This window comes from Phacochoerus africanus, chromosome 2, assembly GCF_016906955.1.
Source record: "Phacochoerus africanus isolate WHEZ1 chromosome 2, ROS_Pafr_v1, whole genome shotgun sequence".
Classification (NCBI taxonomy): domain Eukaryota; kingdom Metazoa; phylum Chordata; class Mammalia; order Artiodactyla; family Suidae; genus Phacochoerus; species Phacochoerus africanus.
In genome coordinates this window covers 115,057,775-115,072,110 of record NC_062545.1, presented here as the reverse complement: position 1 = coordinate 115,072,110, position 14,336 = coordinate 115,057,775, and the positions used below count along the sequence as shown (strand labels likewise).

At 37.8% G+C, this 14,336-nt stretch overlaps 1 protein-coding gene across 9 annotated transcripts in view; it reads left to right on the top strand.

Moving 5' to 3' along the window:
- RNF111 (ring finger protein 111) overlaps positions 1-14,336 on the top strand; it is a 98,404-nt gene that overhangs the window by 34,225 nt on the left and 49,843 nt on the right. For all 9 annotated transcript variants that reach the window (XM_047766238.1, XM_047766237.1, XM_047766232.1 and 6 more), the window contains exon 2: positions 10,931-11,826. In XM_047766238.1, coding sequence (XP_047622194.1) covers positions 10,950-11,826 — 877 coding nt within the window. In that variant the 5' untranslated portion in view covers positions 10,931-10,949. The remainder of the gene's footprint in view (positions 1-10,930; positions 11,827-14,336) is intronic.

Below are 14,336 nucleotides of genomic sequence, written 5' to 3'. Positions count from 1 at the left end.
TACAGTGATCCTGGGCAGACCTCTTGTAAGATATCTTTCAAAGTCTAACAATTCTTGGAGTTTCAGCTGTGGTGAAGTGTGATGGGTGGCATCTCTGCAGCACCGGGGTGCAGGTTCAACCCATGGCCCAGCACGGTGGGTTAAAGGATCTGACGTTGCTGCAGTTGTGGCATAGGTTGCAACTGTGGCTTATATTTGATCCTTGGCTTGGGAACTCCATATGCTGTAGGAAGGCCAAAAAAGAAAACAATTAAAAAAACCAAAAATCCAAAAATCTGACAGTTCTCAATTCTAGTGTACTGTATCTTCAGTGTACTATGCCTTCATTCTGTTAATACCATGAGCAATAATATACAGAGCAATCCAGAATGAAGGGTATCCTTGAATCTCCTCACATGGCTATCCCATGTCCAGTTCCTCTCAAGTCATTGTTTGTATGGAGATTTGTTTAGCTTAAAGAGTAAACATCTCTGGACTTCCCGTCATGGCTTAGTGGTTAACGAACCCGACTAGTATCCATTAAGATGCAGGTTTGATCCCTGGCCTCGCCTAGTGGGTTAAGGATCCAGTGTTGCTGTGAGCTGTGGTGCAGATTGCAGATGCAGCTCAGATCCTGAGTTGCTGTGGTTCTGGCACTGGTTGGCAACTCCAGCTCCAATTTGACCCCTAGCCTGGGAACCTCCGTATGCCTCTGGTGCAGCTTTAAAAAGACCAAACAAAACAAAACAAAACAAAAAAAACGAGTAAACATCTCTGGATTTGGGTCTCAATCTTTTCACTCTCCATGTAGATCATTCTTAATTCATTGACTTTGAAATACAACCCTAAGACTAATCTGTGACTCTAGGAAATAATAGGATACTCCCATTTATATCAGCAGAGAGCCATCCAGTGAAACTCTCTGTCCTTCTTTTTCTCTACCAAAGGGTTTCAAGATTGTACTTTGAAAAGTAAGGAGAAATTCTGAGGTGCTTAACACAGAACTATGAATAGGTCTACAGTGCTCTGGAGGACAATGGATAACAGAGAAATTTTGAAGGTGAAGAGAATTAGAATACTAATTTGCTGTGTTTTATAATTGAGAAAATTTCCCATTAACTTTTGCATAATTGGCGTAGTAATTGTTTCATATAAATCCTATATGTCTCTTGTTAAATTTGATCCTGGGTATTAGGTCTTTTCACCTCTCTTGTGAGTAGTATATTCTTGTTATTCTTGTAATATTTTTCTAACTAGTTATTGTTTCTTTAAAGGAAAGTCATTAATTTTGGAGTATTATTTTGGTAAACATACATATGACTCTCCTGACTTACTGTTCTCAGTGGTTTTCCTGTAGATCTCATCTGTTGATGTCTTCTGCAAATAATGACCAAAAAATCACCTCCTTTTTAATATTTATGTCCATTTCTTGTTCAAATGACTAGCCTTTCTAGAACAGTGTTATATAGTGATGAAAAGTATTTTTTCCCTTGATTTTAACGGTAATGTCCATTAGTGTTTCACCATTAACCATCGTTTTTGACCCCTCAGTTGTGCAGGCCAGATAAAACAGTCTGTGACTGAATCCAGCCAGTTCTCTGGTTTGAATATTAATATTTTAACCTTGGACCTCGGTACTTTCAGAAACATTAAAAGTAGTTTGTTCAGAAACATTAAAAGTAGTCTGTATAGACTTTCTGGAAGATTAAGTACTTTCCTACTTAATACTTACTAGGAATTGAAAAGCAGCATGTAGATCAGGTTACCATTTTTTTTTTTTTGTCTTTTTGCTATTTCTTGGGCCGCTCCTGCGGCATATGGAGGTTCCCAGGCTAGGGGTCTAATCGGAGCTGTAGCTGCCAGCCTACGCCAGAGCCACAGCAACGCAGGATCCGAGCCGTGTCTGCAACCTACACCACAGCTCACGGCAACGCCGGAACCTTGACCCACTGAGCAAGGGCAGGGACCGAACCCGCAACCTCATGGTTCCTAGTCGGATTCATTAACCACTGGGCCATGACAGGAACTCCCAGGTTACCATTTTTATAAGGAAGAAAATCTCCTATTTCCCTACTGTTCTCTTTTGTGATCAGTTTCTCTATTTTAAGGGCTTGTTGGACTCCCAGATAGAAGGTAAATGTCTTCTGTGGTTCTAGAGCTTCTGTAACTGAAATTGGGCCATGGTGAATGTTCAGAAAGTCAGACATTTTTATTATATAATTTTGTTATTACTATTCTCATAATTCGTATTCTCCTCTTTCCTGTCTTAGTGATTGGTATCATCAATTCTTAGTAACCCAAGTGAGAAATAAATAAAATAACCTAAAATAAATAAACCTAAGTGAGAAGTAGTCGTTTTTTACTTTTATCCATTCATTCTTTTACTGATGAATCAGATTAAAAATATTCAGTGAGTGCCTGCTTTGTGCATTGGTAGAAGTCAGACAATGAATAGGACAGACAAAATTTCTGCTTTCTTGGAACTTGCATTCTAGTGAGGAGACTTGTACAGTATACAGTAAATAACAAGAGGAGTTCCCATTGGTAAGGAACCCAGTGTAGTCTCTGTGAGGATGAGGGTTTGAGCCCTGGCCTTGCTCAGTGGGTTAAGTATCCAGCGTTGCCACAGGTTGCAGCGTAGGTCACAGATATGGCATAGGCCTGCAGTTGCAGCCCTGATTCTACCCCTAGCCTGGGAACTTGTGTATGCTACAGGTGCGGCTGTTAAAAAATAAGTAAGATAATTTCATTTAATTGGCAAGCCAGTGACTTTACAAAAAACAGGAAGAGATACAAAGCGGTGGGGAAAAGAGATTGGTTCTTTAAATGGAGTGTGTTAGTCTAGGTCCTCTGAGAAACAGATGCCACAACAGGGTTAAATGTGTAGGGATTTGTGTGTATGTATGTGTGATAAAATATACGTAATGTGAAATTTATTATTTTAACCATTTCAAAGTGTACAATTTGATATTAAATACATTCACATTGTGGTATAACCATCAGCATTTATTACCGTCCGTGTCCAGAAATTTTTTGTATTCTGCAACTGAAACTCTCTACCCATGTAACACTATGGACCCTGGCAACCACCATTCTACTTTCTGTCATTTACGAATTTGACTACTCTAGGTACCTCATGTAGGTGGAATCATACTATTTAACCTTTTGTGACTGGTTTATCTCAGCATAATATTGTAGCATGTGTCAGGATTTCCTTCTTTTTAAGACCTTTTTTTTTTAGAGGAGTTCTAGTTTTATAACAAAATTGAAAGGGAGATATAGAGATTTCTCATATATTTTCTGCCCCATGTTTGTATAGCCTTCACTGTTACCATCATTAATCACCAAAAGGTATGTTTTGTGTGTGTGTGTTTTCTGTTTGATGTTGTTGTTGTTTTCTTTTTTCTTTTTTTTTTTTTTTGCTTTTTAGGGCCATGTGCAGCATATGGAAGTTCCCAGGCCAGGGGTCGAATTGGTGCTGCAGCTGCCAGCCTACACTACAACCACAATCACAGCAGTGTAGGATCCGAGCTGCATCTTCGACCTACACCCCAGCGCACTGCAACACCAAATACTTAACCCACTGAGTAAGGCCAGGGGTTGAACCTCATCCTCATGGATACTATTCGGGTTTGTTTCCACTGAGCTGTAACAGGAACTCTGGTACTTTTTTTTTTTTTAAACCAAGAATGAGCCTAAATTGAATTATTGTAATCACTCAAAGAGTCATGGTTTACCTTAGGATTTATTCCTGGTGTTAATACATTCTGTGGGTTTAAACAAATATATAATGACATATATCATCATTATAGTAGCATAGTATTTTCACTACCCTAAAAGTCCTCAATGGTGTTTCATTTTCCTCCCCACTGTCCTGCAACCACTGATCTGTCTATTGTCTTCATAGTTTTGCCTTTTCCAGAATGTTAATTAGTTGGAGTCATACACAATATAGCCTTTTCAGATTGGCTTCTTTCACTTGATAATATGCATTTAAGCCATGTCTTTTCATGGCTTGATAGATTCTTTCTTTTTAGCATTGAATAATACTCCACTGTCGGGATATGCTACAGTTTTATCCATTTACCTCCTGAAGGACATCTTGATTGCTTCCAAGTTTTGCTAATTATGAAAAAAGCTGCTGTCAACGTCTTTGGGCAGGTTTTTGTGTGGATTTCTTCCTTAATTGTTAAAGCTGAATAATATTCCATTGTATGTATGCCATGTTTTGTTTATCATTTGATTTGTCAGTAGACACTTAGGTTATACTTCCACCTTTTGGCTGTTGTGGATAATGCTGTTATGAACATGTGTGTGCACATATCTGTTCTTTAGCTTCCTGCCTTCTTGTTGGTATATACCCAGAAATGAAATTGCGAGGTTTTATGGTAATTGTGGTTTTTTTTTTGAGGAGTTGTCATGACCTTTTCCACATGTACTGCACCATTTTATGGTGCCACCATTAGTGCACAGGGGTTCCAGTTTCTCTACATTTTTTCCTAACACTCGTTTATTTATTCGCTTATTTTTTTCATAATATCCATCCTAATGGGTATGAAATGGTTTTGACTTACACTTCCTAATGGTTAGTGAAGTCATTGAGCATATTTTCATGTGCTTACTGGCCATATGTATCCCTTCTTTGGAGAAATGACTATTCAAGTCCTTTGTTAATTTTTAATTGCATTGTTTTTGTTGTTGAGTTCAAAGAGTTTTTTTATATATTCTTCATACCAGTCACTTATCAGATAGATGATATGCAAATATTTTCTCCTGTTCACTCTGTTGGTACTGTCCTTTCTTGCTTATGAAATTTTCACTATTCAGAATATGTAACAAAGCATACTGTCTGTATTATCTAGCTATAAGTAGTGGTTGTCATAAGGCATTTCAATAGTAGGGAAGAGAGTTCTGTCGGGCTCTTGATTTAATATTCTTAAACTGGCACAAAGTAAAATAAGTGTCAGTGAAAGAGAATTAAAAATTTAAAACATGCCCTAAGTATTATCCCTGTGGTACAGTATTATTTTTTCTATTTAATTTTATGAAAAAAGAAACAACATATTTCTAGTTCATTTTCTGAAAACCTCTAAAACTTTTATAGAAAATTCAAAGTTATCTTTTGAATTGCATTTAAAATCTTGTTCCTTTGGAGTTCTGTAAAATTATCATTTGAGTTCCTGTTGTGGCACAGTGAAAATGAATCTGACCAGGAACCATGAGGTGCAGGCTTGATCCCTATCCTTGCTCAGTGGGTTAGGGATCTGGCATTGCCGTGAACTGTGGTGTAGGTAGGTCGCAGACGCAGTGTGGCTCTGCCTGTGGCTGTGGTGTAGGCCAGTAGCTGTAGCTCCAATTTGACCCCTAGCCTGGGAACCTCCATATGCTGCGGGTGTAGCCCTAAAAAGACAAAAATAAATAAATAAATAAAATTATCATTTTTATCTAAAAATTTCACAATTGGAGTTCCCGTTGTGACACAGTAGAAACAGATCCAGACTAGGAACCACGAGGTTGTGGGTTCGATCTGTGGGTTAAGGATCCAGTGTTGCCCTGAGCGGTGATGTAGGTTACAGACGCAGCTTGGATCTGGCGTTGCTGTGACTGTGGCATAGGCCGGCAGCTGTGGCTCCAATTAGACCCCTAGCCTGGGAACCTCCATGTGCCACAAGTGAGGCCCTGAAATAAAAGCAAAAAAAAAAATTTCAAAATTGAAAAATTGTGTTAATAATTTAAAAGTATTTGTGTTTGTTGTTGGTAGTGAAGATTCATATCTATAGTGATGACTTTTTCTGAACTGGATCACAGTTTAGAAGGAGAGTTCCTGAAAGTTGTATTGGTAATCTTAATGGGTTTTTACCCCCCTTACTCTCACAATAGCTTAATTTATAATGTAAATTGTCAAATCCCAACCTTAATTTTTTTTTTTTTTATTGCTTTTTAGGGCCGCACCTGAAGCATATGGAGGTTTTGAGCCACAGCAATGCAGGATTTGAGCCTCGTCTGTGACCTACACCACAGCTCACGGCAACATCAGATCCTTAACCCACTGAGCAAGGCCAGGGATCAAACCTGCAACCTCATGGTTCCTAGTTGGATTCATTTCTGTTACACCATGACAGGAACTCCTTAATTTTTAATTTTAAAAGTTAGCCTTTTTAGGTGTTCCCTTGTGGCACAGTGGGTTAAGGATCTGGCATTGTCATTCCAGCAGCTTGGGTCACTGCTGTGTCATGGGTTTGATCTCTGGCCTGGAAACTTCTATAGGCTATGGGCACAGCCAAAAAAAAAAAAGAAAAAAGAAAAAAAAGGTAGCCTTTTAAGCTATTTTTTTCATGCAAGATTTACTTCTAGTTTTGTAACCAACGCTAATAGCATGAGTAATTGGTCTGCTGCCATTATGACATAGCAATAAAATGATCAGATCAAACCAGTACAAAGAGGGACTAGTATTGTGGTTTCTGAATTGAAACTGTATAATATCACACCATTCATAATGTCAAAAAGATATATCTAGCACATACTTGCTTCCTTTGTAATTAGATCAGCCAATAATTTTTACAAAAATAAGACGCAATCATGATTTTATCAAATAACAAAATAGTTCAGAACATTCCTCATTATTCCTTTTTGTTAGTTTTGTTGCTATTTATTTCTTTTCATGAACTTACTCTTCTTTTACTCAGTTCAAAAAGAGTATAATATGTATTTGTACTCCCTTGGTTGGAACATCTGGGGTGATATGGGATGTTAATTGTACATCTAAGGACTGCATGACATGATAATGCAGAGAACAGTTACCACACAGTATACCACTTCTCTCCCTTAATCCCTTCCCCCCTTCAGTTGGGCAGACAAAATTCACCAAAAACCAGAGCAGAGTTAAGCATAAAAGGATCATTATTTTGCCTTTGGGGCATAAACTGATGGAAAATAAATTAAGTTTAGTAAATTATGCTATGAATCACTTCTTTGTAAATTCACTTATGGATTCCAATTCTCAAAATTTATCTGTTCTTTTGGAAAGTTTTTATAGCCTCTCAGGATCTCCATTAGCAAGATCCAGAGGGTGATTTAGTAATTCAGGATGAGTCTGAAACAATTTTTTTTCTTCAGCTTGTAAAGACTATCACCAGAGACCCAACTCAGCACAATTCCTGGGAGACCCAGACTACTGGATCTTCCCCAGATTTTTTCAAATGACCTGATTCTTCTGATTATTTTGATGTGAATCAAAAGATTTCTGATGCTCAGAATTTTTTTTTTTTAAGGACTGCACCTGAGGCATATGGAAGTTCCCAGGCTAGGGGTCATATTGGAGCTACAGCTGCTGGCCTACAGCACAGCCACAGCCACACCAGATCCAAGCCACATTTGTGACCTACACCCCAGTTCACAACAACGCCGGATCCTTAACTCACTGAGCAGCGCCAGGGATGGAACCCGCATCCTCATGGATACTAGTCAGGTTTGTTACTTCTGAGCCACAAGGGGAATTCTGATGCCCAGAAATCTTGATACCTTCCCTCTTGACTTTTTAGCAACAGCTTTATCGAGATATAATTCACATACCATACAAATTTTCCATTTTAAGTGTACTGAAGTCATGGTTTTTAGAATATTCACAGGGTTGAACAACTGCCACCACAATCAATTTTAAAACATTTTCAGTTCACCATAAAAACCCTATACCTCAATCATCCTATTATTCCTAGCCCTAGATAATTTTAATTTACCGCTGCAGAGTTGCTTATTCTGGATCTTTTTTTGGGCCACACCCACGGCATGTGGTAGTTCCTGGGCCAGGGATGGAACCTGTGCCACAGTGGCTACCCAAGCTACTTCAGTGACAATACCAGATCCTTAACCATCTGTGCCATAGGAGAACTCCTGGACTTTTTAAAATAAAAGGAATCTTAAAATATGTTGTCTCGTATTTTTAAGGTTCGTATTATGTTGTGACATAAATCAGTACTTCTTTTTTTTTTTTTTTTTTTTCATTTTATGGCCATAACGTGGCATATGGAAGTTCCCAGGCCAGGGATTGAACCTGAGCTGCAGCTGCAGCAATGTCAGATCCTTTAATCTATTGCTCTGGGCTGGGAATTGAACTCACACCTCTGCAGCAACATGAGCCACTGCAATTGGGTTTTTAACCCAGTGCACCATGGCAAGAACTCCAGTACTTCGTTTCTTTCTTTTTTTTTTTTTTAAATGCTATTTTTGGGGCCACACCTGTGGCACATGGAAGTTCCCAGGCTAGGGGTCAAATTGGAGCTGCACCTGCCAGCCTACACCACAGCCACAGCAATGCCAGATGTGAGCCACGTCTGCGACCTACACCACAGCTCACAGCAACACTGGATCCTTAACTCACTGAGTGAGGCCAGGGATTGAACCTACATCCTCATGGATACTAGTCAGGTTTGTAATCCACTTAGCCACAAAGGGAACTCCTGGTACTTCATTTCTTTTGATTACTGAGTATTACTCCATTGTATGGATTTATTTATCAGTTGCTGCATTGTGTTGTTTACATTTTTTTTGGCTCTTATGACTAATGGTGCTATGAATATTTAGGTATCAGTTTTTGTGTGTATGTCTGTTTTCATTTCTTTTGGAGGTGAAGCACTTGATAGATCATTCAGTAACTCTGTATTTAATCTTTTGAGGAACTGCCAAACTACTTTTACAAGGTGTGCACCATTTTACATGTCCACCGTCAATGTGTGAGGGTTTAATTTCTTTACATCCCTCCCAACACTTGTTATTATCTGTATTTTTTATTATAACTGTCCTTGTGGGGCCCCTTGAATTTTATATCACATGTACCTGCACTTTATTGTCGTGACTTACTTTTTCTTGCATTTAATTATGGTGATCCTTGTCTGACCGGGTGCCTCTTATAATTTGCTTATTGCTCTACCCATGTGTTTTACCCATCTTTTTGTTCCTCCTCTATACTAATCCTGCTAACCTCCAGACAGGGCTGATCTTAGATACATCACCACATGCCCCTGAAGAAGACAGAGGTTTTGATAGCTTCATATAGAAATAGGCCGTTTCATTTTTTTAATTACTGTCGTCTATTTATATATTCAATAATAGTTATATACTAAAATACATTTGGGAGAGTTGTGAGGTTGTTTATTCCTGTAACTGTCATTTGTGGAGAAGTTAAAAACTTGCTACTAAATATCTTTTTTTTCCTTTCTTTTTAGGAAGTGGTTACTAAGTACATGTTAAAAATAGAAAAATAATCTGTGGTGTTAGAAGTCAGGGTAGTGGTTACAGCTCTTGGACGGAGTGACTGGATGGGAATTTCTGGAGTGCTGGTTATCGTATGTTTCTCGATCTTAGAGCTAGTTAAATAGATGTGTTTTCTTTGTGAGAATTCTTCTGGCTATAAACTTAGAATGTTTGTGTCTATGTTACACTTCAATAAAAACTTAAAATTTTTAACATTGTTTAAATTTTTTTTGTTTTTGTTACTAGTGAAGGTTTTTGTCACATTAAATAAGTACATTCCATTTTGAGTCCTGATATGTTCCATTTTATATTATCACCATTCTTGTGTACATTGTATTGATGTAGATGCTTTAATTTCAAGTTCTCTTGTTCTTCGTCTCATAATTTCAGAGATTTAATGATTTAGCTTCTTCGATTAGCTGTAGAAAACTTGCCTTTTTTGTTTTGTTTTTTGTTTTTTTGTGTTTTTGCTTTTTATTTTTTTTTGCTTTCTTTTAGGGCCACACCTGTGATATATGGAAGTTCCCATGCTAGGGGTTGAATTGGAGCTGCAGCTGCCGGCCATAGCCACAACCACAGCGACTTGGGATCCAAGCCACATCTGTGACCTACACCACAGCTCACAGCAATGCCAGATCCTTAACCCACTGAGGGAGGCCAAGGATCAAACCCAGATCCTCATGGATAGTAGTTGGATTCGTTACCGCTGCGCCATAGAGGGAGTTCTGAAAGTTTTATTTATTTATTTATTTATTTGTCTTTTTGCCATTTCTTGGGCCGCTCCTGTGGCATATGGAGATTCCCAGGCTAGGCGTCGAATCAGAGCTGTAGCCACTAGCCTACGCCAGAGCCACAGCAATGGGGGATCTGAGCCACGTCTGCAACCCACACCACAGCTCATGGCAACGCCGGATCCTTAACCCACTGAGCAAGGCCAGGGATGGAACCCGCAACCTCATGGTTCCTAGACGGATTTGTTAACCACTGAGCCACGATGGGAACTCCTGAAATTTTGATTTTTATGTTCTGCTGTGTTGCTTTAACTGAATGGTCTTTAGCAACTCAGTGTTGCTCTTCCTATATGTATCTAAAACTATAAAATGCAGTGGTTATACCTGCTGTCTCTTGGTGAGTTCAGATTTTTAATTAGAGAATTGAGTAGTATGAAGGAAAGAACTATGAAGTAGAAGCTATATTTTATTAGTTTATTATGTATAGTAATCCACCTAACATAGTAACTGTGTAGATGTATGTAAAGTATTTAATATAACTATCACTTTAAAATGTAATACTGAATGAAAGATGTTGTTGACTAATCAAAGTCTTTGGAATTCTAATCCTTTCATTTATTTTTACTATATTAGGTTTTAGAGAAATTGTTTTGATTTTGACCAAATATGTTAATGTTGCCAAAGTTAGGAAGGTACAGATTAAGATCAGTTTTTGGTTGATAGAAGTTTTTAAGTAGGCTTGTGTTCTATAATCTTTACTATAGTTCTAAAAATTGGATATATGGTAAGAGGTATTAGGGGAAAATGTTTTTAAGAATAGTAAAGTAACTCATGATAGTAATTTTATATCCTGATGAAGAAAAGGCAATTCTGTCCTATTTCAGGGATATTCTCAGTGGAATCTGAGAACTCTTTAAATAGTATAATAAAACACATTAACAATCTTTTTAATATCTAATTGTGTTTTCTAGGCCTTCCTTAAAGTTTCCCATGTCTCAATGGACTCCTGAATATAACAAGCTCTATACCATAAAAGTGGATATGAAGAGTGATATTCCTTCTGATGCACCAAAGACACAGGAGAGTCTGAAAGGGATCCTCTTGCATCCAGAGCCCATTGGGGCAGCCAAAAATTTTCCTGCAGGAGTTGAGATGATTAATAGTAAAGTGGGGAATGAATTTTCTCATTTGTGTGATGATTCTCAAAAGCAAGAGAAGGACATGAATGGTAACCAACAAGAGCAAGAAAAAAGTGTTGTGAGGAAAAAACGCAAAAGCCAGCAGGCTGGCCCTTCGTACATGCAAAATTGTGCTAAAGAGAACCAGGGAATATTAGGATTGAGACAACACTTAGAAACACACAGTGATGAAGATAATGATTCCTCCTTTAGTGATTGTCTTTCTTCTCCTTCATCTAGTCTTCATTTTGGAGATTCTGATACTGTGACTTCAGATGAGGATAAAGAAGTCTCTGTAAGACATCCCCAGGCAATTTTGAGTGCTAAAAGTAGAACTCATAGTGCACGGTCCCAAAAGTGGCCTCGGACTGAGACAGAATCCGTTTCGGGATTATTAATGAAAAGACCCTGTTTTCATAGCAGTTCGTTAAGGAGACTTCCATGCAGAAAGAGATTTCTAAAAAATAATTCCTCCCAGAGGACACAGAAACAAAAAGAAAGGATATTAATGCAGAGGAAAAAACGAGAAGTGTTAGCCCGAAGAAAATATGCATTGCTCCCCAGTTCTAGTAGTTCCAGTGAGAATGACCTCAGCAGTGAATCCACTTCCAGCTCATCAACTGAAGGAGACGAAGATTTGTTTGTTTCTACCAGTGAAAACCACCAAAACAATCCAACTGTTCCCTCAGGTAAAAACTTTGTTTCTTAGGTTGAGCAAAGCATGGAAGCTGTTGCATTTTGTTATTTTCTTCTACATTTTAGTGATTTCATTGTATTTAAAAGGAATATGAGGCTCTACTTTTATTTTTTAAGCCATATAAATAAATGACTAACTGTAGTATTAAAACATGGCCCCAATTCTAAGATATAAATTTTTTAATTTTGTAAAATTTCAAATAGAAAATTTAAACATTTTCTATTTTCCTGACAAAAATAAAGCAAGAGAGGGTTTTTTTTTTTGAAAAAATTTCTGTTTTATATATATTTGATTATATTTTGTGAGTTTATTGATTATGGTACAATTTTTCCCCTGTAGTGCTTTTTTAGTATGATTAACTTTTATGAGTACTTTTTCAGAAATCTATGTGATGGGTTTCTTTTGCATTCACATATAGTAGGAACTACAGTAAGAACACTGTCACTAAAAAAGATATTTTTCCTTTAAGTGGGAAAATTATTGTTATTGTTAACTGTTTCCTTGTCATGTTTGTTCATTATAACTGAAAAATGATTTCACGTATTTGAGAGGTAACTTTTATTCTAATACTAGAACACAAACTTTTAGTCTTGACAGTATTCAGTAGAGTATGATTAATCATTTAAAAATGAATTGATAGATGATTAACTTGAGTGTACTCCCCACCACAGTAATTACATTTAACTAGAATAAGTTTATGTATACTCTCTGAAGTCTAAGTATATTCCATATATACATACCATTTTTACAGTTTGTAGTGTAAGGTGATGAAATGAGTATTGAGGAGTGAAGTCTGAACTGAGGGAAAAGATTACTTTTTTTATCAAAGTATAAGGAAAATGGGGGTTGGGAGAGCTTTTTAAAGGGCTACGGTCGTGGTTTCTAGTATTGACACAGAGCTTTCCCAGGCCTGTTGAGGGTAAAACCTACTGATTTGTTGTGCAGAGATGCCATTTCTCCCTCTTTGCTCCTTCTATGTTGGGTCCTTTGTTTTTCCAAGATTACTTTTCTTCTTCCATGTTTATTTTTCTGTCCTTGTTAGAACCCTGAAAGCAGTAACTTTGTTCCTAATTTTAGTTTTAGCTATGTGTAGTTCATTTTTTTTAACCTACGCAAATATTTGTCTTAAGAAAAAAGAGTTCATTGAGGAGTTCCTGTTGTGGCTTAGCAGTTATGAGCCCAGCTAGTATGCATGAAGATGCAGGTTCGATCCCTGGCCCTGCTCAGTGGGTTAAGGATCCAGTGTTTCCATAAGCTGTGGTGTAGGTCACAGACTCAGCTCAGATCTGGCATTGCTGTGGCTGTGGGCTGGCATTGCTGTGGCTGTGGTTTCACCCAGCAGGTGCAGCTCAGATTCTACCCTTAGCCTGGAAAAGTCCACGTGCCTTGAGTGCGGCCCTGAAAAATCACAAAACAAAATAAAAAGAGTTCATTGAGATCACGTACAGCTACAGCAACCATTCTCCGAGGTTTCTTGAGAAAGAGGGAGGTGTCTTGCTTAATTGTCACACAATGAATGTGAAGGCGCTGGTTTTGGGAGTAGGAGCAGCAGAGGGAATTTCTTCTTGAAATTAGTGAAGCAGGGTGGTTGGTGAGGTAAAGCAAAAGTTCCAAAATGCTATTATTTGTAGGAAGCATGAGAATAGAATAAATGGAGGCCAGGATCTAGGAAGAAAGAAATTCATAGATCATCAAGTATTCAAGATAAATGCAAACTTTGTAATTCATTTTAAAATCTTGTCTGATACTTACTATAGCACGCTTTTAAAAAATTTTTTTTAACTGTCTTTCTTGGAAGAATTATTTTCAGGAATTACCCTTGTTTGTCTCTGGAAGTACAAATGTAAAAATTGAAGCCAAGTCTTCTGGTTTCTAGACCAGGATTTTTTAAACTAGGTTTTGTTTTTAATAATGATTTAATAATAACATTCATCTGTTATAGAACTTTAAAAGTACTAAAAAATATAAAATAAAAACTAAATGTTTACCTCTTCTTCTTAGATCCCAGTCTTACTAGCCAGAAGTAATCAGTTAGCAGTTTCTTATCTCCTTCAGAAAATGTGAAAGTATGGAGTTCCTGTTGTGGCGCAGTGGTTAACGAATCCGACTAGGAACCTTGAGGTTGCGGTTTCCATCCCTGCCCTTGCTCAGTGGGTTAAGGATCCAGTGTTGCCGTGAGCTGTGGTGTAGGTCACAGATGCGGCTCGGATCCCGTGTTGCTGTGGCTCTGGCATAGGCTGGCAGCTACAGCTCCGATTCGACCCCTAGCCTGGGAACCTCCATATGCCGCAGGAGCGGCCCAAGAAATGGCAAAAAGACAAAAAAAAAAAAGAAAAGAAAATGTGAAAGTATATGTAAATATAAATAGGTAATGTGGGTTTAAAAAATATTGGTATGTGTAGTTATCTCACTTTTCAAAATCAGCTGCTTAGTTTTCCCTTTTTATGGATGTTCCATAATTTATTTAACCAGCTTTTGTTGATGAGTATTTGCTGCATTGAA